The 25,354-nt window shown below is 57.1% G+C and overlaps 2 protein-coding genes across 3 annotated transcripts; both read right to left on the minus strand.

Moving 5' to 3' along the window:
• Positions 1-1,418: 1,418 nt before the first annotated feature.
• Positions 1,419-14,510, minus strand: EFNA2 (ephrin A2). Its single transcript, XM_070415647.1, has 4 exons — positions 14,364-14,510; positions 4,873-5,186; positions 3,273-3,338; positions 1,419-2,818 (listed from the first exon to the last, which is right to left on the minus strand). Exons 1-4 carry the CDS (start codon positions 14,507-14,509, stop codon positions 2,697-2,699), a joined length of 648 nt encoding a protein of 215 aa, XP_070271748.1. The 5' UTR covers position 14,510; the 3' UTR covers positions 1,419-2,696.
• On the minus strand, positions 5,137-23,568 carry FAM174C (family with sequence similarity 174 member C). Of its 2 annotated transcripts, XR_011471561.1 has the most exons (4): positions 23,274-23,568; positions 22,068-22,184; positions 20,988-21,285; positions 5,137-5,186 (listed from the first exon to the last, which is right to left on the minus strand). XR_011471561.1 is itself a non-coding variant. In XM_070415648.1 (3 exons), coding segments are annotated over exons 1-3 (399 nt in total). In that variant the 5' UTR covers positions 23,555-23,568; the 3' UTR covers positions 18,015-21,284. The 2 variants fall into 2 exon arrangements, 1 of the variants encoding a protein (XP_070271749.1); XM_070415648.1 differs by lacking the exon at positions 5,137-5,186 and having other exon boundaries at positions 18,015-21,285.
• Positions 23,569-25,354: the final 1,786 nt, after the last annotated feature.

The following is a 25,354-nucleotide window of genomic DNA, read 5'->3' on the forward strand; positions in this document are numbered from 1 at the left end:
ATTATCAGTAACCAACAGAGGCTCACCCCGATGATAGTGACCAGCACCCCGCCTTGGTCTGGCACCCCCACTTACTTGCTCCACCATCCCACCACAGCCGATGCCCGCCATGTTCTGCACGCAACCCCTGGTGGTCAGCGCACGTCATAGCAACTGATTGTCCTGCCATTCAGTCTATTTGCATATTAGGGTTTTATATAGAGAGATTTTTTTTTAAATAACAAAATCAAAATCAACTGCTAAGATTCAGCCCCATGATTCCTGCATTTAATTCTCTCCCTCTAGGTCCCTCTGACTCTGTGGCTGGGTTGAAGCCTCGAGGTCCTCACTGTGTGGTGGGGGACCCTAGGTTCTCCCTCATGGTACTCAGCACACTCCATCCGCTGCCACTGTGCAGGGCCAGGCGGGGAACACACAGGGGTCTTTGTGCTGTTCGTTGGCCTCATTAAGAGGCAGCCCCTGTCACCGAGCTCAGCACGGCCAAATTCATTAGCTGAGAGCCTTCCCTCTCGGCAAGCTATACCCAAGACACTGCAGTCCCAGGAACAGCATCCAGGCATGAGCAGCCTCAGACACCACAGACTCTCAGCCCTGCTGGGTAGCCCCCAGCCTCTCTGTGCCTCTTTCGAGGCCTAGACTGGGGAGAAGGCCCCTGGGACTCCACAACCCACTGATCATGCCTTTTGCAAAACCAGAAAGCGATTTAGAGAAGCCAAACTCCCCTGCCCTGGCCTGGGGCAGTTAGGGAAACTAAGTCACACAACAACAGAGCTTGGTAATGGAGATGTCACAGAATTTGGTTTCTTTTTGCGTGTGTTTTTTGTTAATCCTCACCTGAGGATATTTTCCCGTTGATTTTTAGAGAGTGGAAGGGAGCGGGAGAGGCAGAGAGAGAAACATCAATGTGAGAGAGACACATCAATTGGTTGCCTCCCGCATGCAGCCTGACCAGAAATGGAGCCTGCAACCGAGGTACGAGCCCTTGATCAGAATCAAACCTGGGACCCTTCAATCCTGGGGCTGATGCTCTATCCACTGGGCCAAAATGGCCAGGGGCAGAATTTGGTTTCTAAGAAATACATCATGTGCTCCAAGGGACACTTAATAAGCCCCTGCTGTGTACTCACAGCCCACCTGTCCTCCCTCCATCCTCCCAGGGATCCCTGGGGGATAGGGGGCTTGTTCCCACTTCTCAAAAGGGGGAAACCAAGGCCCATGGATGGCAAGGAAGGATATAATGCCCCATAAAATGCTTATTCTAGGGCCCGGCCTAGAAGATGCACAGAACAAAAGAACCAATCATGATCCTCCCCAGATGTTCTTCCAGGACACCCCTCCCTAGCAAGGACCTGTCTCCCAAATTACTAGCTCAAAGCACTCCTTTGAGGGTCACCGGCCTCACGTAGATGCACACGCTAGAGGTTTATGCTTATTTTATTATTAAAAAATACAGAATCCAAAGTTGATTGTGACGGGAGGGAGGAGGCCCTGTCGCCAGCTCCAGGCGTGGCAACACCACCACCCACGCCAACCCCTACAAAAGGCCCCCCCCAGCTGGCACGCCTGGTGGTCTCCCAGCAGCTGTGCAGCATATATATTTATATATAATATATATAAAACACAGATCAGGAAAGGTGGGTAGAAATATGAAATCTGTATAAATGTGCTGTTTGCTTCATTAAAGTGTCTTTGGGAGGGGGTTTCTTTTTGGCAGGTCCACCCCCCCATCTTGTTGTGTCCTGTTTTCTTTTTTCTTATAAACATTATTAGTCACGGAGCAGAGGAAGAGGGCTCTGACAGACGAACAAGCTTATTGCAAAGTGTGGCTTCTACTCTAAAAAGTCCACCCACCCTCCCACCAAAATAAAAGATCCCCCTGAAGATGTGAGAAAAAAAGAAACTGTCCAGTTCGTCCTCAGGAATACAGTAAAAATAAACCACAGTATATACTTCCTGGCTCTATTTATAGAAATGTAAGGTCTTCTTGGGCTCAGGGGTGATGGTGAGAGGCTGTGGAACACAGTGGGGAGCTGTAATTCGGAGTGGCCGGAACTCCGGGGGCCTCTGGTGAAACAGCGTGGGTTTCCACTCTGGGAGACAATCACCAGGCATGAGGAGAGTGGGGCTGAGGGGATGAGAATCTGAGGTGGGTTCAGAGTCCTGGGCCAGAATCCAGGGGTCTCACCCTTACCCTTCTTCTGCCTCATACTGGCCTGTCCTGGGGCATCTGGGGGGTCTGCAGTGGTCTCCAGCCAGGACCCAACAAATGGAGCAACCAGACTAGGGGTTACCCATCCCCATCCCCCACGAGGCCAAGGACCACCACCACCACCACCCCACAAACTAATGTGTTTCCTTTCAAAGTCACTGGCGACAGCAAGGAATAAATTAAATTAAAAATTCAAGCCTTTCTGATCCAACCATGAAAAATAAACAAACAAACAAAAAAAACCAACATCGCTGATAGTTTCTCAGGTTTCCAGTGCCCCTGAGGAGATGGTCTGGCCAGGGGCTGTACTGACACCCTGCCCCTCAGGCATCAGGGGCTGTTGGCTGTCCCCCGCCATTGGGGCTGGCTCTGGAGCAGGCAGAAACCCCCTGTAGGTGGGGGCAGCACCAGTCGAGGGAGAGCCAGGCGTCTCTATTTGGTCTTGGATTCGGTCGTCCAGGTGGGGCCAGCATCATGTGGGCCAGAACTAGGAGCCCAAAAGGGTCCAGAGTACCGGGACAGTGCTGAGGAAGAGCTGACAGCTGCCCAGGCTACTGCACGAATTATTGCTGGTGAAGATGGGCTCAGGGGCCTCATACAGGGTCTCGTCTGGGGGACAAGGAGACAGAACAGTCAGCAGCAGCCCAGACCCCTCCCTAAGTGGCCACCCCTCCATCTGCTCCCTAGGGCTTATCCAGACCGATCATTGAATGTCTCAACCCTGGCACTCGGGTGAGAGCTGCACGAGTCCCCTTGTCTCTGGGTGTGGCTATGGTGTTTCAAGAGCTCAGAACACAGGCCCTTTGGTCCATCTCAGGAAACTTCCCTGACGCCCACACCTGGGAGTGATGGCCTCAGTGAGGTGCTTAACAATGGGCTTCGACCTTCACTCTTGAAGGTCTGAAATGTCCTGATTTGCAGATGGGGAAACTGAGGCTCAAGGGTGAGCCTGCCCTTGCTGAGGTTGTGGGACTTCGTAGGCTGTGTTGTGATCATCCCCTGACTCTACTGACCACCCCGTGGATTCTCAATGAGGACCCTGCCCGACTCCCTGAGTACTTACTGGTTGGCCGCACATAAACCTTTAGCCGAAGGCAGGGCCGGTCAACAGCATTGGGTGGTGTGGCAGCTAGAAGAAATGGGTTGTGAGTTAGTGGGGCAGGGGGGTCCGGGTGGCCAAGACCTCCTAGCACTGTAACCCCTTCCCCCAGGCTGGTATCTCATCCTTGACACCAGGTGGGGATCCACCCATAAAACTCCTAATCATACATCAAAGCCCCAGACACAGTGCCCCCTTTATTTCCCATCATGTACAGAGCAAGGTTCAAAGGTGATAGATAAAAATGTTTGTTTTCAATTGACCACCCAAAACTCAGTATAACCAAATGATTAACATGGGAGCAAATCCCTGCTCTCTGGGCTACTGTTGACAAATCACCCCCTATCGGGGCTTCAGCTGGCACACAGGAGATACTGTGAAAACGATTATTTCCATCTGGGAGACAACAGAAGCCAGTTACCCTGGAAGGGGGGCTGATTCCACTTCTCCTGGAGCCCACACTACAGAGGTCACATGTAAGTGGAAATACACGGGATCTCATGCCTAAAAAGCCACCATTATTGCTCCCTGCTTCCTGGCCAACATGACAAGGGCCCTGGAGCGGGGAAAGGGAGGTGCCAAGGCTCAGCCAAGAATCAGAAGGGAGGGGGCTGGCAGGGAGCACACAAGTAAACAGCTGTGGGCACCCAGAGCTATAGCTAGGCTTGTCCCCACCTGTCCTCTCAGACTGTCCTCTGGTCTTCCGCTGCCACCTTTGCCCCGACCCCCAGAAGCCCCTTACTCTGGGAGATGAAGATAAAGAGCAGATAATAAAAATAACATTTGTCACAGAGACAGGACAAATAATTACAATGATCGTCTTTATGAAACTCCCATCTCAGAAAGAAAATGTAATTTTTCTTATATTACAGGACTTAATTTAAACACCTTCTTCCCCCTGCCTCCACCCCTTTCTTCCCTGAATTAAAAAGTTCAAACAGAGCAGAAGAGGAGGAAAGGGGGCTTGTGAAGTTTAATTTGACACAACAGGGGCCCGAATATTGAGGAGCTGGGTCCCTTCCCCGCAGCAGGGGTTGGATGGTGTGGCAGGGGTAGGGCGAGGGGGATCCCTGCCCCAAACAGGATGTACTGGGCAGAACAAGGGCTCTGCTCTCTCCCCTGGCTTTGACCAAGCTCCCCTCTCCCACTAGACTCAGTATGCCTCAGTTTACCCCCTCAGTGCTTTGGGGGGTGGGCAACGTTGGTCTCAGTGTGGGACAGACTGATGGTGGGGTCATCGGCTCCCCCAGAACAGAGGTCCAGTGCTGATCCTGAGGCTGAGGTTATATATATATATTCTCCGCCGCACTCTGAGCCTCAGTTTCCCAATCTGCAAAATGGGGACTCTGACAGTGGGCCTCCAGGGTTTGCTGGGGAGCCCACCCAAGAGGCTGACCCCGACCCCAGGACAGAGGCCAGCGCGGGACAAGGAGCGGGACCGAAACCACGCCCTGGCCTCCCACCCCAGGCCCTCGCCCTCCTGGCTTTCGACCGCGCCCTCCCCCCCCCCCCCCCCCCCCCCCCCCCCGCCTCTCCCGTTTCCCGGCGCCGCCCGCCCACTCACAGATGTAGTAATACTCGTGGCCCGGGCGGAACTCGAAGCCCAGCGAGAAGGGCGTGAAGAGCTGGAACTTCTCGGAGAACTTGAGCGGCCCCCCGGGCGCTGCGGGCCGGTTGCACTCCCAGCGCTTGAAGCCGCGCTGCCGGTGGTCGCAGGAGGCGTGGCCCTCGCCGTTGACCATGTACAGCACGTAGTGCTCCATGCGCTCCGCCGGAGGCAGCGGCGCCCCGTAGTGCGGGCAGTAGATGTCCAGGTAGTCGTTGATGCTCACCTCCACCGTGTAGCCCCCGCGGTCGTCCGCCGCACCCGCGTGGAACCTGGATGGGGGCCGGCGGTGAGCTCGGGGCGGGCCCGATAGCAGACGGTGGTCCGGGATGAGTTTAGGGGACGTGCCAAAGCGGAGGCGGGGGCCAAGGGATGGAAACGCCAGGGGCGTGGTCTGCGCGGGGGTGTGACCAGCACGGGGTTGGGAGCGGTCTTCGGAGACCGCTAGGCTGAAGCTGAGAAAGGTTCGAGGGTGCGAGCCCACGGTCTCCGGTCTGGCACCCACCCCTCCACCCGGCAAGTCCCTGGTCAGCTGGCAGGCGCCTGAGCCCGTGGCCTCAACGTGGTTGGAGCTGAGGGGGAGGGACCGTATTCAGGGTAACATGCAAACGAGCAAGTACCAAGTGATTCGGAAGCGCCTCCACACACACACACACACACACACACACACACACACACACACAAACACATACACACACACACACACACACCCCCATCCCCACCCCGCAGGCCCAACATCTGGGCCCCTCTTGGCAAACAGGCTCCACACAAGCTGTTCCCCACCAGGAAGTCCTTCTCCAGAATCGTTATTACGGCTTGACTTCGACACCCCCTCCTCCAGATAACCCTCCATCCTGCCCATCAGATGCAGCTTCCTTGGCTCTCCTCCTGCAGATCCGCCGGCCAGGAAGGCCCAAAGTGGCGTGGGGACACAGGCCCGGAGTTCTGGCCTCCTCTGGGCAAGCTCTGCCTCAGGGCCCCGCAGGTGGTGGGGCGGAGTGAAGAGCACCTCAGGCACTCCCTCGGCCTAACTCAGAGATGTCCTGGATTCACTCCCAGCCCTACCCTTTCCGTCCTGTGTGACCCCAGCTTGGGAGCCTCGGGATCAGGCAGCTGCCCCCCAAGCTCCTGGTCACTACGCCCGGTTCCCCGACCCATGACATCTCCGCCTCCCAGCCCTGACTCCCGGCCTTCCCAGGGAGGTCCCTTTAGACTGGCAGCTGAAGCCCCTCTTGACCCAGCCTTGTCTTGGGAGGATGGAGGTCAGCTGAGCCAGAGACGGGCAGCTCCCCTTCCATCACCACCTCGGGTTACAGCACCAGAAGCTCTTAGATCTTCCAGACATGGTCCCCAGGGTCCCTGTCATGTAAACGCAGAAGGAGACAACAGGGGGCCCCCCAAGAGGGGCTTATTAGCACATAAAAAGCCTAAGCACCGAGCTTGGAGTGTAGGCTCCCCCAGGCAGCCCGTCTTCTTCCTCCCTGTATAGGCCAGGAAAAAGGCCTGGCCGGGGTGGGCAGCAGGGAGGGTGCAAGCTGCTGGGATTCCAGCCCGCCACTCTCTGTACTCACCCTGCTAGCAACCCCAGCCCGTGGGAGGGAGCTCTATGTGACCCCCATGCCAGGAGCACTAATTGGCACAGCTGGCATCTGAGGTGGCAACAGAATTATCAGATGGTAGGGGCTGGCCCCCTGAGATGTGCACCAGGCAGGGCAGGACCCCCCAGAAGTGGGAATGAGGCAGGCAGAAGACCCTGCTCACTTGTGCCTCAGCTTCCCCATCCATCGCTACAGCAGTGATTTCAAGTCTGTCGCTAAGATGCAGGCTCCCAGAAGTTCAGTTCTGGGAACAGGAAGGAGCAGATTCTCCCCAGCCTCTTCCCCATCCTATTGGGTTTGTCCAGGGATCGGGAGCTCATTCCACCTCCACAGAGGTGGGAAGGCTTTTGTAGAATAAATGTGTCTGGCAGCTAGCCTCAGGAAGGGGGATCAGGCTGAGACAGGGTCAGCCTTGAACTCTGCCCATCCCGCAGGCTGCCCCAAGGCTGTCCAGGCCTTGTCTGTCCTTCAGCCCCTTGGGCTTGATTGATGCAGAAGCTGCTCCAGGCTTTTTGAAGAGTCATTTTCACTCCTTCCTGGCCCCACTGAAAGCCCCACTGATCAGCCAATCGATGGCAGCAGCAGCCAAGCACCCACTTGGGGGACTGGCTAGTATCTATGCAGTCCTGTAGGGGAGACCACAGTGGGGGAAGTAAAGAGGGGGTGCCAGGCTGGAAGGGCTGCCAACCTGGCCGCCAACACCTCTGGGCCTCAGTTCCCCTTCCTGTCCCTGGCACAATGCCCGGGGATGCACACATAGCCTGAAAGAGAGCCTGGCTTTCTGCAGGGCATTCTTGAGACCAGAATGGACTTGGGAAAGTGGGACCAAAGCGTGACCCTTTCTTCCCCCTCCACCTCTGCCTGTGTCCCCCATTACGTTTGACCCCCTCCCTCCCACTGCACCAGATGCTACCATCATTCTCTCTTCACCTTCTGAAAAGCATTAGAGACCAAGGCTGCTTTCTTTGCTGGCTCAGAAGCCAGACATCTGTACCCCACCAGGTCAGCCTTGTCTCCCAAAATCCAGGCTCTTTTCTGAATGTCAATGGGACTCTGTGATCCAATGGCTCAAAACTCTCTCCACTGCTCAGAATAAAACTGCCCTCCCAGGCCCACCAGGCCCGTGTGGCCCTGACACACTCCCCCTTATCACCCTCTGCCTGCCTTCCAGCCACACCAGCCTCTTGACTGTTCCTGTTCCCATCCCAGGGCCATTGCACACACTCGTCCCTCTGCCTGGAATGCTTGTCCCTGCCTCCCCAACCTTATCATGTATCTCATTACAATATCATCATAGTTTTACCTCTACATAGTCCACTGTCTGCCCTCCTGGACAATGAGGGTTGGCCTCCTTTTCTGCTCCTTCCTGGTGACCCACACAGACCTTATACATACTTGGTGCTCAATACATATTTGATCAAACAAAGGCCAAGGATTCAAGGTGTTAGAGTCTTGGAGAGCAAAAAGTGGCCCCCACATGGGAAAAAGAGGCGAGTCCCAGGAGAAGCCCCACCCCCACCCCCACCCCCCCTTAAGTGGGCCATTTTTCCCCTTCCTGGATTTAAAATAGTGACAGCCGTGCCCTAGCTGGTTTGGCTCTATAGAGTGATGGCCCTTGGACTAAAGGATGGTGGGTTTGATTCCGGTCAAGGGCACATACCTCAGTTGCAGGCTCGATCCCTGGCACTGGTTGGGGCATGTGTGGGGCAAGTGTAGGAGGCAACCAATTGATATGTCTCACATCAATGCTTCTCTCTAATTCTCCCCCTCCCGTCCATGCTCTCTAAAAATCAGTGGGAAAAAATATCCTCAGGTGAGGATTCACACACACACACACACAATAAAATGAAACCGTGACTGCCTTGCTGTGTTGGCATTCCCGGTTCCAAGTTGGCTAGCAAGCCAAGGGCAGGCGCCTCACCCCTGTTTCTGTGTTAGAGAGACCCAGCCCCAAAACTGAGCCTGGTGCCTGGTTCCTGGTGCATGCCATACAAAGCCTTCATTTCCTCCATTGGGGCCTTAGCTTGATACGAAAATACTCTGTGGTTGCAGCAGACAGAGGAGAAATTCTCACCAAGGAGTTAGTGACTGAGTTGGGATCTTTCCTAGGTAGAGGGTTCCCCAGGCTTTCAGACCTCCTGCTCCCATCCCCACCCCCGCCCCCACCCCAACCAGCCACACCTTTGCCTCCATCAAGATCACCCTGCCAAACTCTGCTCCTCTAGGCAGCCCTCCCAGCCCTGGGTGATCCCTCACTGACCAGGGCTCCCTGTCCTGCCCTTCATGGCCACCCCAACCTTGCCAACTGCCCCCTCTCCGCAACCACCTGGCAAGCTGCTAATTAGTTCCAATTGGGCAATTGTCAAGTCATTAGGAGCTAATAGCAAAGCAACTAGTTAAGGATCTCACCCAAAATGGTGGGGGCACTTCCCAGACTGGAAACGGAGGCACTGGTAAGGTGGGTAGCACGCCCAGGCCCTGGGTGCCCATCTGGCACCCTAGTGGGGCAGAGCCCACTTGTCCCTGCCTGCTGCTCCCAGTGAGGTCCCTAAGGCCTCAGTGCCCACTCCTAGGCTTTCCAGGGGCCAAGAAGACATTTCTCCATCTGAGGCCTGGCCACCAGGACAGGGCTGGGTGGGACCTCAGGGGAAATTAGGGCCCCAAGTAATGCAGGGTTGGACACAACATGTATGGCCTTTTGGGTGCAGGGGATACACTGAGTGCAGGGTGGGCACAATAGGTGGGGAGTGGACACAGAATCAGCTCTAGCCCTGGGCCTCAGTCTCAGTAAGACATGGCCCAGATGCATAGGCCTGTCTTCCCCCAGAATGCACGCAGCGTCTCTGACACTCCTTGGCCAGCCCCAGACCTGGCTGCCTCTTGGAGAGGGGTGACGCCCAATTGGGCCCGGCTTCCCCCTGCCCTTGGATGACTCACTTACTCTGGGTCTGTGAAATGGAGGCACCGGGTGGTGGGTTAGGGGGCTGCATGGCTGGGGTGTGGGCTGGGCGAGGGGGCAACTTGACCTGTGCAGTGAATTAAGCCCTTTGAAGCCAACATCCTTGGGTTGACAGGGAGACTGAGGCATGGGAGACCAAGTGCCTACAATAGCCAGGTGGGTGCAGGGACAGGCTTGTGCACCTGTAGCAGGGTCTGGCTGGCCACCAAGTTCAGTCTGATTTGTGCTCACACATCAATCTAGGATGGGAGCAGCATGGTGGGGACGGCAGTGCCAGGGGCTGAATTGGGGAGTTTTGAGTCACTCCCACCTGGTGGGGGCCTGAGCTCCCTCCCAGGTGGGGCATGGCTGGCCATGTCACCTATTCCTGGAATATCACTATCATTGTAGATTTGGGGGCCTGCAGGCCCCTCCTCTTGCCCACAGGGACTGCCTCGGTTTCTCCTCTCTGTGCCCCTTAAGACTCCTACTGCATGCCCTAGCTCAGTGGTCGGCAAACTGCGGCTTGGCAAACCGTGGCTCTCGAGCCACATGCGGCTCTTTGGCCCCTTGAGTGTGGCTCTTCCACAAAATACCGGCTCTCCCACAAAATACTGACTTCTGCGCATGGGCCATGAAGTTTCAATCGCACTGTACGTGCGCGCCCGCATGTGGTATTTTGTGGAAGAGCCACACTCAAGGGACCTAAGAGCCGCATGTGGTTCGAGAGCCGAGGTTTACCGACCAAGGTCCTAGCTGGCTTGGCTCAGTTGATAGAGCGTCGGCCTGCAGACTGAAGGGTCCCGGGTTCGATTCCGGTCAAGGGCACATGCCTGGGTTGCAGGCTCGATCCCCAGTAGGGGTTGTACAGAAGGCAGCCGATCAATGATTCTCTCTCTCCCTCTCCCTTCCTCTCTGAATCAATATAAATATATTTTTTTAAAAAGACTCCTACTGCCATCTGCTGAGGGGCATAGCCTGCCAGCCCTGACTTCATTGAGGAGACACAGGTTCAGAGCAGCCAAGCTGCCCACCTGAGATCACACCTAGGGTTCTAGGATCCATAAATCCAAGTCCAGGCCCTCCCACGGCCTACTGGACCCCACCTTCTGGCCCCAGGCCCCCAGACCCATCGATCTTGCTCTCCAAGCCCCGCAAGCCTCAGAGGGTGAGTTTCTTTCAAACAAAACAAAAAAGCCTCATGCTGCAAAATACAGCATTGCCCCTTCAGAGCCACCTCCCCCTAGAGGTCCAGGCAAGGCCAGCAGGGATGGGGATTGGAATAGAGGCCCCACACCTACACCATAGGAACATCCTCCCCAAACCCACATTTCCCACCAGGCCATTTGAGAGGAAATGTGGGTAATCTGGAGGGCCAGGGGAGGGTGGCAAAAGCCCAAGACGCCTGGTGGGGGTAGGGACTAAGCCCAGAACCCCCACCCAGGTTGGCACAGCTGGGTCCAGTCTGGCTGAGGTGTTCTAGTCAAGTGGAGAGTATGAGGGTTGGCAGGTACCCTGCATGGTACCCGCTGTCAACCTCAATGGAACCCTCTACACCAGCGGCCGCCAACCTGTGGTCTGCGGACCACTGGTGGTCCGTGAGGTCCGAAAGGTTGGTGACCACTGCTCTACACCACAGGCAGCATGGGACCCGAGGAATCTGGACAGGTCCCTCAGCAAGGACCCACCTGGCCCAAAGAGGAGGTGAAGGGTGGGCAGGGAAGCATACTGTGCCACCATCAGTGAGGCCCTGGGACAGCCAGAGCCAGACTGCACATGCAGACACACATGTGCTCTCCACAAACAGACACACTAAAGACACACATGTGCACACCACACACAAACACATACATTCTCCCCATGCACAAATATGCACATGCAGATAGGCATATGTACCCCCAGACACCGCACACATTCCACACACAGACACAGTCCTGCAAATGTGTTACACCCTCCACACGTGTGCACTCCAGGCATAATCACATAGACACATGTGCAAACAAGCCAGGGCCGCCATACATAGGTAGGCACATGTATCACCCTGCCACACAGACATGCACCTCCCGGGGTCCCTAGGACCCCCTGTATGTCAGGAACAAGAACACACTTCAACACTTACAAACACATCCTGCAGCCCCTGCACCCCCCATGTGCACAAATGCACACGTAGCCCCACATTCGGCCAATGGCCAGGCCAGGTGAGGGAAGCTGGCCCAGGACCCTGGCCCAGCGCAACCCAGCTGGGGACAGGCTCAGAGACACCAGCAATGGACAGCAGCTGGTGGGGGTGCCAGGGGAGGGTGGCTGGACTGGCGACAGGACCCCACCCTACGACAGCAGTAGAGGTAGGTGCGAGGCTCCCTCTTCTGCGAAGTCCGCAGGCCAAAGGAAATATCTGCACAGTAGGAGAACATAACTTGGGGAAAAGCTACACACTTACTACCTCAGTGCAGGTACTAGGCCCAGCCATGCGAGGGCAGCTGGCCTCGCCGCAATGCCACCAGTGGCTGTCCATCTCCACCTGAGCACAGCCGCCGCTCATGCTCTTCTCTTCTGCCTGTCTGTCCCCGCCTCGAGCTGCCCAGCCCTAGCTGTGCCCTTCCTCACAGTGCCTTTTGTGTGAGCCTCTTTCAGGCTGTGACCCCACCCCCTCTTCTCGTTTCTGTCTCCTCAGCCTGCCACAGCCACCAATCTCTCTGATTTGACCCCATCCTTGGCTCTTCCAACCAGGCCTGTCTCTTATCTCTGTTCCTGGGACTACCTCACTCTTCAGGCCTGCTCTCCGACCCTGTGCCCCTCCCCAGGCTGTGGTCCCTGGACTGAGTGCCCTTGGGAAAGTTGCATTCCTGGGTGCCCTCAGACCCTGCGGCCCAGCACCACCCCTCCTTCTGAGATACCCCATTACTGGGCACAGGTTCCAGTCCAGCCACCCCTGGGCACTAAACCTCCCAAGGGGTCCCCAGGCACCAAGGTCCCCTTTGGAAGAGCTCCCAACTTCAGCAATGAATGGAGTCCTGATCTGGTCCCATCCAACCCCCATCCCCATCACAAGCTGTCGGGGGGGGGGGGGGGGTCACCTCCCACCTGGGACACCCCAGGCAGGAGGACGAGAGGGAGGTGAGAAAGGTATGCCGGCCAGGGTCTGCACCAGACAAGCAAGGCCATCCCCTTAGGCGGCTCCTCAGAGTGGGGCTGTTGGGTCAGCAACAGCGGTGACCAAGTGGTAGCAGAGCCAGGACTGGGCACCTCCTTTCCCTGGCAAGATCCTGCCAGCAGCACAGCCCTGTGGCAGAATGGGCAGAGGGCTGCCCCAATGACCCCCATCTGTCCCAGTTCACCCTGGTTCATCCTGGTTTGTTTGCAGCTCCTCATGTGTTTGGCATTTGCTAGAACAAAGGACAGGCATGACAGGGACAGGGATTTTGGAGCTGTAACCAAAAACTTGGGCCGGGAAGCACTGCCTGCTGGGCTCCCTGCTCAGCCAGCTTCGGGGAATAACCATAATCAAACCCACATGTGACCAGCAGGGCCAGTGATGAGGGGAAGGGGTCCAAGGTGGCCTGGCCAGCCCTCCTTGGCATGGGGTCTCTATCCTGGGCTCCAGGGTCCGACCCTGCAGCTGGGCAACTGAGGGGAGTGTCTGGGCGTACTCCCTGCCCCCACGGTGGACACTGGCCACCCTTGTCCCACAGCCTGCCTCAAAGACTGCCCTTTATGCAACTTTCGGCCCAAAGACTTGAGGACAGCAGGGAACAGTGGGGGGCGGGGGGGGGGGGGGGACGGCAGGCTTAGAAAGGCACACGGCAGGAATTGGAAATGAAAAGAAAGTGATCAGTGGCAGAGGGGCAGGGAGCTGGGAGGCTGGCCACCTAAGACCCCCATGTACAGCCCTGCCGCCATGGGAAAGCGACCATGAGTGCTGAAGCTGGTAATAAAGCCATGGGACCTTGGAGCCCTATCTCCATGGACCCCTAGACTACTCCAGCCTTCAAGACTCAGGAACAGCCCAGAGAGAGGCTTCTGCTGATGTCCAGGATGTGGTCAGTCACCAGCAAACTTTTCTCATGTTCTCACTTTGCTGCCCCCCAAATTCTACTCAGCACCCAGCACTGAGGAGGTTATGTAGGCAAGCAGGCAGGTAGGCGTTGGCACCTCAGCAGGCTAGGGAAGAGGCCACCTGGGTCCCTGCCCCAGCTCTGCTCCCTTGCCATGACCTTGAGCCAGCTGCTCATCCCCTTTGCCCCTCAGTTTCTCCCATCAAACACTAGGAGGATTGGCGAGGGTATTACCGGTCAAGACTCCTGGGACTGACCCCCAGCTCCCTAGGTACCTCAGTCTCCCCCGACCTACAAAGTTTGGACCTGAAACCCTAGAGTGCAGGTGGACCTGGGTCAGTAGGAAAGTACATTCCAACTTCCTCAAGTTATACTGGGGACCTGCTGGCAGGAGGTACCTGTGGACCCAGGGGGCCAAGGTCCCCCATCTCCAGGTGCAGCTCAGTGCCAAGGTCCCGAGGGAGCCCCACCAACTCTGAAAGGGGGTTACCTTCCCTGGAGAGCCTCAAGGGATGGAGTCCCCCAAGTCTGGAAAGGAACTTAGGAAGCTGCACAGCTTCTGAGGATGCCAGAGGGGATCCCCAAACTCCTGGGGATGGCGGCGCTCTGGGACATGCAGGCGCAAGTCCCCAAGACTGAATGGCAGTGGGGCACCCCGGAAGGGGAATGCATGAGTAGCACGAGTACCCCAAACTCCGGGGGTGCCGGGACTCCCTGGGGGCTCCCCGGGGACCGGGAACCCTCCACTCCAGAAGCAGCGAGTTTGGGGGCCGGGACACCCAAGCTCAGGGTGGGGAGGCCGGGCCCGGGGGGAGGGCATCTGTGGTCCCCCAGCGCCCCGTTACCACCCGCGCTCACCTGGGGTTGCTGCGGTTCCAGTAGACTGCGTAGCGGTCCGAGTTGGCTCGGGAGGCGTCCTCAGCGCGCGCTAAGGGCAGCGGCGGCGGCGGCGGCAGGAGCAGCAGAAGTAGCACGGGCAGCAGCGGGCGCTGCGCGGGCGCCATGGCCCGGGTCCGGCCGCCGCGCTCGCCTGGCCGCCGCCTGCCAGCCGTCTCCGCCTCCTCTGCTGCCGCCGCCGCCGCCGCGGAGCAGGCGGGCGGGAGGAGGGCGCGCCGGCGCTTCGAGATCCCCGGCCACCCCAGCCTGGGCGCGCACGACCTCGGGCGCCGAGAAGTCAGGCGGCGGCGGGCGGGGCGCCGGGGTCGCCCCGGGCGCCGGCCCGGCCGCGCGGACTCTCGGAGCACGGGCCGCCGTCGCCGCCACCGCACCCGCCGAGGAGGGGCCGGGGCTCCAGCCTTTGTCCCTCCCGAGCGCCGGGAGGGCCGCGGGCGCCCCCTCCTGCCGTGCCCAGGCCACGCGGGGGTGGGCGGGGGTTCCTGCCTCAACCGCGCCCCCAGCCCCGGCCAAAGCTTCCCAGACACCTCCCCCGTCCATGTCCTTGGTCTGGTTGCTTGGACCCCCAGGGTCCTGCTCGAGATCCCATCATCACCATGTAGCCCTGATCGAGGTTTCCTGAGTTCCTCTCTGTCACCTCCATTCAGGCCACCAAGCCCATCTGCAGAGCCTGGCAGTTCAAACAGCAGGAGGAACAGAGATGGCCCACCCCCATCTTTCAAACCCAAATCCGAAACCAGGCTGGAGCCCACTCCACCTCTCCAGTCACCTGGTGGAGGCTTTTTTTTTTTTTTTTTTTTTTTGAGGCTTTTAAAAAATATATTTTTTATTGATTTCAGAGAGGAAGGGAGATATATTTTTATTGATTTCAGAGAGAGAGAAACATCGATGAGAATCATTAATTGGCTACCTCCTGCACGCCCCGCTACTGGGCATTGAGCCTGCAACTCAGGCATGTGCCCTTGACCAAAATTGAACCTGGGACCCTTCAGTCTGCAGGCCAACGCTCTATCCACTGAGCCAAACCAGCTAGGGCACCTGGTGGAGACTTTTGCAGTCGGGCTAACCAAAGTCCACTACTGCCCCCCTGGGAGCCCACAGGACAGTCACACCTCTTTGGACCCGTTTTTTCATCCAGAAAATGGAACAGGAGTCCATACCTTGGCACCTTCAGCAGATAAGTCAACAAGCAGGAGGTGTCTGACAAGGGAAGAATGGGAAAGGCTGGGGATCGAGCCTGCAACTGATATTTGTGCCCTTGCCTAGAATTGAACCCGTGACCCATCAGTCCACAGGGCGACGCTACTGAGCAAAACCGTAGGGCATAGTTCTGTCTTTATGCATGCCACGGCCTCACCAGACTGAGCTTGTGGAGTTATGCTGTCACCAAGTGCTGAATGTTAAATACCAGTGGTGCCCAGCCAAGTTTTGCTTCTCTGGTCTGTTTCCCTCACCCAGGCCTGCTGCAGGGTCCAGAGCTAAGAGCTCTTGAACTGGAAGGTCCCCATCTAGATGGCTGAAGCTCCTCCCAGGGACCATAAGAGGCAAGAGGTGGGCAAACTAACCTTGGAATAACACCCATGCCAGCCACACACCTCCACTGTGTTGTCCCCTAAGCTTCTCCCTGCCCCCACTTCTCTGCCAGCCACACTTCCCAGCCTTTGCTTGGCTGTACCTCGAGTATCTATCCTTCTCTCATTGAAATTCTGTTCTTCCTTCAAGGCTCGTCTGACCCTGGGCCTCCACCTCCCACAGGATAAGATTTTCAGCCCTCTGTCCTCTAGGGGAACTCAGCTCATTCTGTTCTGTCTTGTGGGTCCTGTCCTCTAACCTGACTGCAGATGTCCATCCCAGGGCTGGAAAGAACTTGCCTATTAGTGGTGGTTGGGGCAAGCCCAGGAGGCCCAGAACCTGTCTACCAGTGGTGCCCTGGGCCTTCAGACAAACTCTCTGGACATCCCTGGAGCAAGGGCTCAGCCCAGCTGGCTGGCTGGCTGGCTGGCTGGTTCTTTGGGAAGCAGAGGGGCAGCCACTTCCTAAGCAGAGACCTAGTATCCTAAGCAGAGACCTAGTAGCTGGCCCAAGCAGAAAGTGCTGCATGTACCCAGAGTGCCAGCATGCCTGGCCCAGCCCAGCATCCTGTCTGGAAGAGGGGTCCTTTCCAGAAGTCTCCTCGGCCGTTGGAGAATCCTCCTACTTTATAGGACCTCACAGATGGGGTGGGGCTGTCAAACCCAGCAGCACTGGACCTGCACAGGGGATCAGGCAGGACACCACTGGCAGAGGGGACCTGCTCTAAAAAGGCCAGCGTTGGGTCAGCTCATTTGCACGCAGGTGCCACCTCTGTGAAAGCCACCTCTGCGAGAGCCACCATTGCCTCCTCAGAGCAGATTTGAGTTGAAGCTTTGTTTTCCTTCTGTTCTTGTCTCTCTCTCAAGGTCAGAGCTGGAGCAGGGATAGGAACAAAGACATGTGTCCCCCATTCAATCTCTCTGCACCTGGAGGGGCCCAGGGAGGGGAGGGCTGGGCAGCTCTGAGGCCTGGCCCCAGGCAAGGCAAGGGTGGAGGTACAGGAACAGCTGCCTGGCTGTTCATGGAGACCCCGGCTCAACTGGAACCAGCTATGGGCACCCAAGAGGCCCTGTCCCCTCCCAGGGGTGGGGGCTGTCCCAGTCTCCATCCTCAACAGCCAAGGGGATCAGCTGGGATCAGGGGCCATTCTGGTGTAAGCTTCCTCTGAAGTCAAGAGTTGGACTTCAGGCTCAGTGTAGGGACAAAGTTTAAGTTTTGGGTTTAATGCTCAGTCAAGGTCAAGGTCATCCAGGGTTCTCTGTCAGCCCCAGGACAGGGTCTTCGATGAGGGTCTATCTTCATCCAACTGGGTCTGCATTCTTGGGCTCCAGGGTATGGCTCAGACTCAGAAAGGATCTTGTCCCAGCCAGACCAGACCTGGCACCTAGCCTATGCTCAGCACCCACTGCTCATTGACCCCTTACCCATCACTCACCACCCACTTACCCCAGTCCAGCACCCACTGAGCCTTCACCCACCACCCAGTACCTATTACCCATCATCTGCCATCTGGTCCACTGGACAAGTCCCCAGGGTGGGGATCAGTGTCCAGCATCCCGCAGCCTTCAAAGGCCAAAGCACTGTGAAGAAGGCTAAAAATACACAGGGAAAAATTCTCATTACAGAATAAATTAGACCAAATCTGCAGCCAGCTCTGGCTCCAGTGGTTTTCAGATGCCCCAGCTCAGTCAGGTAGATTTCTGGCAGAGAAGAATGGTGGCTTCAGAAGGCAGGGAGCTCCACTGGCCCTGGTCAGAGCAGGGCAAGGGCTTCTGTACCAGCCCAGCCCACCCTTGGGATGAAGAATTCCCCCAGGCTGTGGGGGTGTGGCTTCTGTCATTGAAAATAAAAATGTATCCCATTCTCTTGCTGATAAATTAGACTTCCCACCCTCGTGTCCAGCCAGGCCCTTGAAATCTCAGCCAGGACCTAAGATTCCTGCAACTGCCAAGGCCAGCGACTGAACAGGCCCCACACCCCTGCTAGTTCCCTCCTTCCTTCCCACCCTCCCAGCCCCAGGCCTGAAGAGAGACACATACTCCATGGTGATAACCCACCAGTCTGGGGCTAGACTTCTCTTGAGGGTAGAAACATTCCAGATCTTCACTGTCCCATAAAAGTGCCCCCAGCTCCCCATGGCGACTGGGCACATGGAATGTGGCCAGTATGATGAGGAATGGGGCTTTTAATTTCTTACTTTGACTGTAAACAGCCACATATGGCGACTGTGCTAAGTAGCACAGGTCTGGGTGCACCTGCACAGCCACACCTGCCCAGAACTAGGACATCATGGGGTGGAGGGAAGCTCATACTCCTCCAGGGAGTATGAGGGGCACTGAGCCACCAGAGAGGATGGGGAATCAGAACTGGGATGCTGGAAACCCCAGGAGGGCACAGCTACCTCACCTGATGACCCTAGGTGAGAGCAATGCGGCCCTGATGGGTGCTGGGGCCATGTCCCAGGGAACCCACATTAGAGCCAGCAGAAGAACCACCATCTCCTGCCCTGGCCGATGTGGCTCAGTTGGTTGGGTGTCGTCTCATGTACGATTGCTGGTTTAATTCCCAGCCAGGGCACAGGTTTTATGTTCCGACCTGGCATACTGAAGGCAACTGATAGTTGTTTCTCTCTCTCCCCCTTCCTCTCTAAAAACCAATAAAAACATATACACACACATAAAGAGCCCCCAGTTCCTGGAAGACAACATGACTACCACCCACCACTGGTCTGAGGCAGCCAGCCACAAGCTGCTGCTTTAATGAGCCAGAGGCATCCAGCATCCAGCTCCCACCTGTCCCCATTCCCAAGATAGAGAAGCCACACAGTGGTCACCTAAGAGCAGGAAACCCTAACCTGCCCACAGCAGAGGGGATAGATTTGCTGCATGTCCAGTGGGCAGGTGGAGGGGGATAGAAGTGGTGGGAGGGCCACAAGGGTGCTGGGCTATGGGTTGTGCACCCTGATCTGGCACAGGCCCTGGCTCTGTTGCAGGCAGTATGTGTGCATGTGTGTCCTGTGTCTATCCCTTATGTGTGATAGTCTGTGTCACGTGCTGTATGTGTCCTGTGTCTGTGAGAGGTGTGTGCTGGAAGCCACTCCCGTCCTCATGTGCATGCACATACACAGGGGCCTTCAAAATGCCACGATCCAGGCCTTTCATCTCGTGCTGACAGGCCCCTCTCCCGGCTTTTAGCCACTGAGAACTTCCTGCTAATATTGCATTAACCTTGGAGGGGGCTGCCAATTACTCCACACTAATGCAGGGGGATGCAGTGAGGCTGACAGGCGCTGACAGGCACAGGGGCCTGGAAGCAAGGAGCACCCTTCCCCGCCCCACTGGGTGGGCAGGAGGCAGCCAGGCTGGAGGGTGTGCAATGTGTTCTTGGCTCCAGATGGCAGATGCAGGGTCTCTCCTGACCTCATTAGAGTAATTAATGTGCCTTTTGAAGCTCAAGAAATCGCTCAGAGCTGTGGGAGAGGGACACAGATCACAGGGTGGGGGGACCCGCACAGTGTCTGTGCACCTGTTAAAAGCATGTCCCAGTGGGTCAGACAGGGAGAGAGATAGAGAGCAGAGAGATAGAAGGAAACAGAGGGAGACCAAGTGAAAGGCTGTGTAGATGGAGAGACACAAATAAGGAGGCAGGCAGGGGTTCAGAGGTGGAGAAGACAGAGATGCAGAGACCACAGACAGGCATGTGTGGAGAGGGGTGGAGGCAGATAGGGAGGGAACAGCCAGAGCCCGAGAGGCAGAGGGTGTGATGTCTGGGTCCTCCAGGGGACTCTGGCCTCACTTCCTCAAACTCCCCTGGAGGATCTGCTGGTGCCTCAGTGCAGGACCCTCCCAAAGAATGGTGGGGAAGTAGGGCAGGGAGCAGTCCAGGAGGGAAGACTTTCTGGAGGTGGCAACTGACACTGGAGGGGGAAGTAGAAGTGTGAGCAGAGTTGAGGGAATGGGGGAGGAGGGGGGGTGGAGGCAGCCTGGGGACCAGCTCAGAGGATTGGAGATGGAGAGAGGAGTGACAAGCTGACTGGCAGAGATGACTCCTTTGTACCTGGCAACAGGCAGGGACCCAGGCTCAGCCTCAGCAAGGAGAGTCAGTGGGGCTGAAAGGGACAGACCCAGGGGGCAGGCTTGGCCCATCCCACAGTGAACTCAGGAAGAGGCGTGAGAAACAGGGCCCCCAACTGGACCTATTTCCCCACCTGTACAACTGGCTGAGCCCAGGCCACACCTGGGCCAAGCAGGCAGCAGGGCAGAGGCCGGGCAGCACAAGGCTACCACCTAGTGGCTGCTCCTCCTAATGACGTGGCCATGGTAGTTCTGGCCAGGGGTCTGGGGTGAGACCTCAGGCAGTGGGACTGCCACAGGCCAGCCCCTCCCCTCCGAATCTCCAAGATCAAATTTACAGGGGAAAGGGGTGACAGAACTGGACCCTACCCAGACATAGTGCCTTGAAGAGAAAAAAAGCCCAAAAAAGAACCCATCAAACCCCTCACAGGAAATGAGGTCAGGTGCCAGGGTAGGTTCATCAATGATTCCACAGGAGGCTGACAGGGGAGGGGCATGGTGGGCACAGGAAGCTCCAGCCCCAACGGTTCTAGTGGTGTGAATGGGGTGAGGTGAGGATCCCAGAAAATATGGCCTTGAGGGGCCCCAGGCTGAAGGCAGCACAGAAGAGGGAGCCCCTATACAAGGCCTTTGATGGATGAATAAGAGATCTCTCTAGGCCCAGAGGCGATGACTGGCAGGTCCTCCCATTTTTCTTGTCTACCTCATGGAATACCTCCCTGGGCCCTCTGGACCGCTGGGGACAGGTCATAGAAGCTCAGCATAATCACAGATAAGAAAAACCAGGCCTGGATGAAGCCCTATTCTGCCATCCACCCTGCCTGTGAGCCAGGATGCCAGGTCTGGCCCAATGTGGAGTTGGGTGTCAGCTACAGAACCACTGCTGCCTTTATTGTCCCCAGCCCAGTGGGGAAGGCACTCCCACACAGGACCCTCAGCCCACCTGCCTGCCAGGCCTCAGCTGTGTTCCCAGAGGGAGGGTCAGCAGCACAAGTCACAGTCCAACCAGAGGGTCTCAGAATCCTAGATGGGGATGCCGGGGGCCCCTCCGGTTTGCACCTGGCATCCTGGGTGGTCCTGTGGCAGTAGAGCGCTGAGGTGGCTTCAGGCAGGCTAGGCAGGTCCCACTCGAGCTCTCAGGCCAACAGGAGAATCGGAGGGTATGTAGGCACTGGGAGTGGACCAAGTCTCTTGTCCTTCCCCCAGGGCTGTTGGGAACACCGCCTCCCTGACCTGAACATCTGAAAGATGAGGGGGAGGAGTGAGAGGTGTGGAGCAATGGGCCTATCCTGATCCACTTCCCCCAACTGTGCCTGAAACTCACCCTCCAAGTGACTGGGAGCCCTCTCACCTGTCCAGCCCCTGCCCCCAGGACCATTGGGGTCCACCTGCCCAGCTTGCCAGGCCCTGCTCAACTTCGCACCTTGGGGGAAGGAGGAAGGGAGAAGAGGTCCCCTAGCTAGGGGAGGTGGAGGAGACCAGAGGGGCTACCACATCATAGCAATGCGTTACTTGGCAGGCTTAGAAAGCTACGACCGCCCCTTAGACTCTTGGACTCCGTACCTATGCCCCCAACAAGCGAGGCTGAACAGCCATCACTTCCTGCTGAGGCCCAATCCCAGTTCTGTGCCCAGAGCGCAGTTCGGTTCGGACTGGCCCTGGGTCCTTAGTCCTGCCCTCCTTCCTTCCTACCATTCCCTTTGCCTGCTATGATCTTCCTGGGGCTGAAGCCATGGAGAGACCCCCCCAACCCATCCCCTCTGCAGCACCCTGCCGTTAATTCTCTATCTCTGATATTGATCTTGATCTTCAGGGTTGAGCCCAGAGCACTGACCCAAGACTGCAGCCCCTTCCCATCAGCAAGAAATGGGAAACTGAGGCTGGGAGGGGCACATGTCTTGCCCAAGGCTACACAGCCTGGTGGCATATGGATGACCTCAAGAATCAGTGGTCTTGCCAACTCTCCAGCCCTGCTCTACCCACCCACCCAGAGCTTCTGGAGGTGGGGGGAGGACTTCAATACCATCTCAGATTCCTGGTCTCAAAGACGGTTTCCTCATCACTGTCCAGCGAGGCCATGTCAGTGGGGTCCTCAGTGTTAGCCAGGAGGCCATAGCTCCTCCGCTGTGGTTTCTTCAACCTGCAAGCAGTCCCAGGCAGATCAGTGGTTGTCTCGGGTCACCTCCAGTGGCAGCCGATACCCCATCCTGCTTCCTGCCTTCCCCATTATCCTGTGTTGTCTCTGCTCTCCGCCTCCTCTGCCTGACCCTCAAAGCTTTGCTGTGAAGCTTCCTGGTCTAATTGTGTTTCTTTGGCCTCACAACAGTCACGGTGGTTAGTTGCTCTTATGTCAATAATGGCAAGTGGATACCTCCTTTGGCAGACTCCCTCCCGGGCTGTGCTGTTATCCTACTCTACTGATGAGAAAACCGAGTCTCAGAGGGGGTGAGGGTGTACCAGAGACACTGAACTGAGGACTATCTGTCTCAGGCCAAAGCGCCCGCTCCTGACCACTACCAGGGCACCAGGGAAAGGAAGGGAGTCTTCCGAAGCGGATGCAAGACCAAGTACTTAGAGGGAACAAGAGCACTGTGCACCCACAGGAGTGTCAGTAGGGGACAAAAGAGCCCCTATAAGCATCTGAACATGTTCAGCTCTGTGTGACAAAAGCCCTCTGGAGGTCAACCACAGACAGGAAGTAAACAGGGAAGCCAGGGGACTGAACCAGAACTTCGCAGGGCATGTGAACCATGGGAAGGAAGAGGAGTCCTCAACTCTCTAGGAAGAACATCAGTGGAACCAAAAAACTGATTGTAGCCAGCCCCAATGCTGAAAGAGTCGGAGAAAGAAGGCGCGGTTCGGTTTGGTTCGGTCAGGCCCTGCCTGGGGGGCCCTCCTCTCCATTTCTAGGGTGGGGGACGTTGTGGATCACAGACCCAGGTTGGGCTGGGGGGTGTCGCCTGGCACGGACTACAGAGCAGAAGCATAAACCGGGCGCATGTCCTCCCCCACCCGCACTGTCCCGCCTGGGTTGCTGTGTTTGAGAAACCCGCTCCAGTGCCCCTGCATTACCAAGCACCACGGTGTCACATGACTGCCTATCACCCTCGATCCTGAGGATGCGCTGTTCACGCCCACTCCGGAGGGGCGGGGCGCTCGCCCTTGACACGTGAGGCACAAGGCGCGAGCTCATTGGCACGCCAGGGAGACCGGCATGCGCCTGACATACCTACAGGCCCGGATGAGGAAGTAGAGCACTGCCAGGCTGAGGAAGCCAGAAAGCACGTAGAAGGAGCGCAGCAGCATCGGGCCTGACGAGCCCTTTGGCCAGGGATGCGTGCCGTTGTGAGGCGCGCCTGTCTGGCTCCCGTTCGTCACGGCCTGCGGTGGCGAGAGCGTAGTCTGTGTGAGGCGTGGCGACGAGGAAGCGGCCCCCTGGGTTCCGAAAAACAGCACTGACAGCAGCAACGTTGGCAGGAGCGACCGCGGCGGCAGCACGTACAGCCCCATGGCCCTGCGGAAGTGGTGGCTGCACCCCGCCCCTGCAAGCCCTCCGTCACTCACCCGGCAAGGGGCGGTGCCAACCAATGGCCCGCGGGGGCGGAGCTCGGCGCTGGCGGGGGCGGAAGGCCCCGCCCCTTAAACGCTAACCCGGCTTCACCTCTAGCTGTCCCACAGTGCTCTGCACCCGGCCAGCTGTTCACCCACCTAGGGCTTGGCTGGCGCCCTATGCCTGAGACTCAGTTCCTTCTGGCCCAGAGCACAATGGCTACAACCAACCGGAATGCCCAGTTCAGGGGACAAGTCAGAAAAACTGGGTGACCAGAGAGTGGGCTACAGGCCACAAGGGAGCCAACACCCTCACAAGAAGGTTCCCAATTGCATAGCGGAGTCAGACTAGGGCAAGGCCATGCCAACTTCAGCACAGTACCCTTGGGGCTCTGGGGGCTCTTGCTGTTCTGGTCCCCAGCCCGGCTCTACAACTTCAGGATAGACCCTCCTGAGGGGCAGGACTGCCTGCTCTAGTCTGGGCATCCTGTCCTCAACTGTAGTGAAGGGCACCTCCACCATCCTGACCACACTGAGTTGACCCCCAATGCTGCCACCACCCTCCCCACCCTGTTATGAGTTGAGCGCACAGACCCAAGGCCTCAGAATCAGGGCCCGACCCCAACTCTCTGCACCCCAAGACCAGAGCAGGAAGTCACCAGCTCAGGAAGCAAGCTTGGCCCGACAGGCAAGCACAGATGAAGATAAAAGTTCATTCTGTGCCAATACCTTTGCCAGGGCCCTGGCTAGGTAGCTCAGTTGGTTAGAGCATTGTCCCTATACGCCAAGGTTTTGGGTTCAATCCCGGGTCAGGGCACATACAATGAATGCATAAGTGGAACAACAAATCAATGTGTCACCTCCCAGCCCCCACCCCCAATATCAATAAAAAGCTGTACTTTAAAAAACAAAAAAACCTTTGCCAGGGTCCTGAGAGAAACAGGTGCACATCTCAGATGAAGGAGCACAGGGACCACCACCTCCTCCACTTAGGCTGAGTGTGCCTCCAGACCAACCAAGACGACAATGAAGTGACTGGCTGGTCTGTTTGGTTTGAGTACAGTTAGTGCCCTGAACCAAGGCCAGAAGAGGCTTTCTCTAGAGGAGCCCCACTTCCCACCCAGCCTCCACCTGAGGCTCAGGGACCCACCCTCCTCGGTCGCACCCCAAACCAGACTCAGATTTCTAGGTAGACACACCAGTCCTTTATTCAAATCTGACTTCCACATTCTGTCACACTGTTGCAGGTGAGGACTGGCCACGTGCAGGCTGCCACACACCGGTCCTCCTGAGTGACTTGAAACCCTGCACTCCAACCTTGCCAATAAAACACCTGCTGGAAAAATGAAGAAGGAGTGAAGGGAGAACTAAAGCTGGCTCCAGCAGGAGGCACACACAGAAAGCTGCCCCCACCCATGCTGTAGGTGGGACAGGAAACCAGAGAACCCACAAGGACCAGGCATTGTCAAGGCCAAAGGACCATGTGTCACCCCCCAGAAAAGCACTTACAGATGACAAGCTGAGAGAGCAGGGGGCTGGGCATCTGGTTCCTGCTCCGAGGTGAAGTCCCTCATGGGACAGGACCCCAGTTCATCACTGTTCTTGGGCCACCCTTCCAAGTTGCACTGGCTTCCCTTCAACCTGCCAAAGCAAACGAGTGTTACCCCTAGGGTTTTGGACATGCTCATAGCTGCTTCCCACCTCCCCCTAAACCATCCACAGCTCCTAGGAGGGTCTTAAGCTAGTCATTGGGCCATCCTG

The sequence above is a fragment of the Myotis yumanensis genome, unplaced genomic scaffold (genome assembly GCF_028538775.1).
Source record: "Myotis yumanensis isolate MYYU_CA2020_CCGP unplaced genomic scaffold, mMyoYum1.0.hap1 SCAF_5, whole genome shotgun sequence".
Classification (NCBI taxonomy): domain Eukaryota; kingdom Metazoa; phylum Chordata; class Mammalia; order Chiroptera; family Vespertilionidae; genus Myotis; species Myotis yumanensis.

Coding starts and splice junctions, on each gene's coding strand:
- FAM174C (XM_070415648.1), bottom strand. CDS start 23,554: ATGGGGCTGTACGTGCTGCCGCCGCGGTCGCTCCTGCCAACGTTGCTG. Junction 22,185..23,273: donor TTCCTCATCCGGGCCTGTAG/GTATGTCAGGCG, acceptor GACTGCTTGCAG/GTTGAAGAAACCACAGCGGA.
- EFNA2 (XM_070415647.1), bottom strand. CDS start 14,509: ATGGCGCCCGCGCAGCGCCCGCTGCTGCCCGTGCTACTTCTGCTGCTC. Junction 5,187..14,363: donor TGGAACCGCAGCAACCCCAG/GTGAGCGCGGGT, acceptor GCCCCCATCCAG/GTTCCACGCGGGTGCGGCGG. Junction 3,339..4,872: donor CCACGAGTATTACTACATCT/GTGAGTGGGCGG, acceptor CATTTCTTCTAG/CTGCCACACCACCCAATGCT.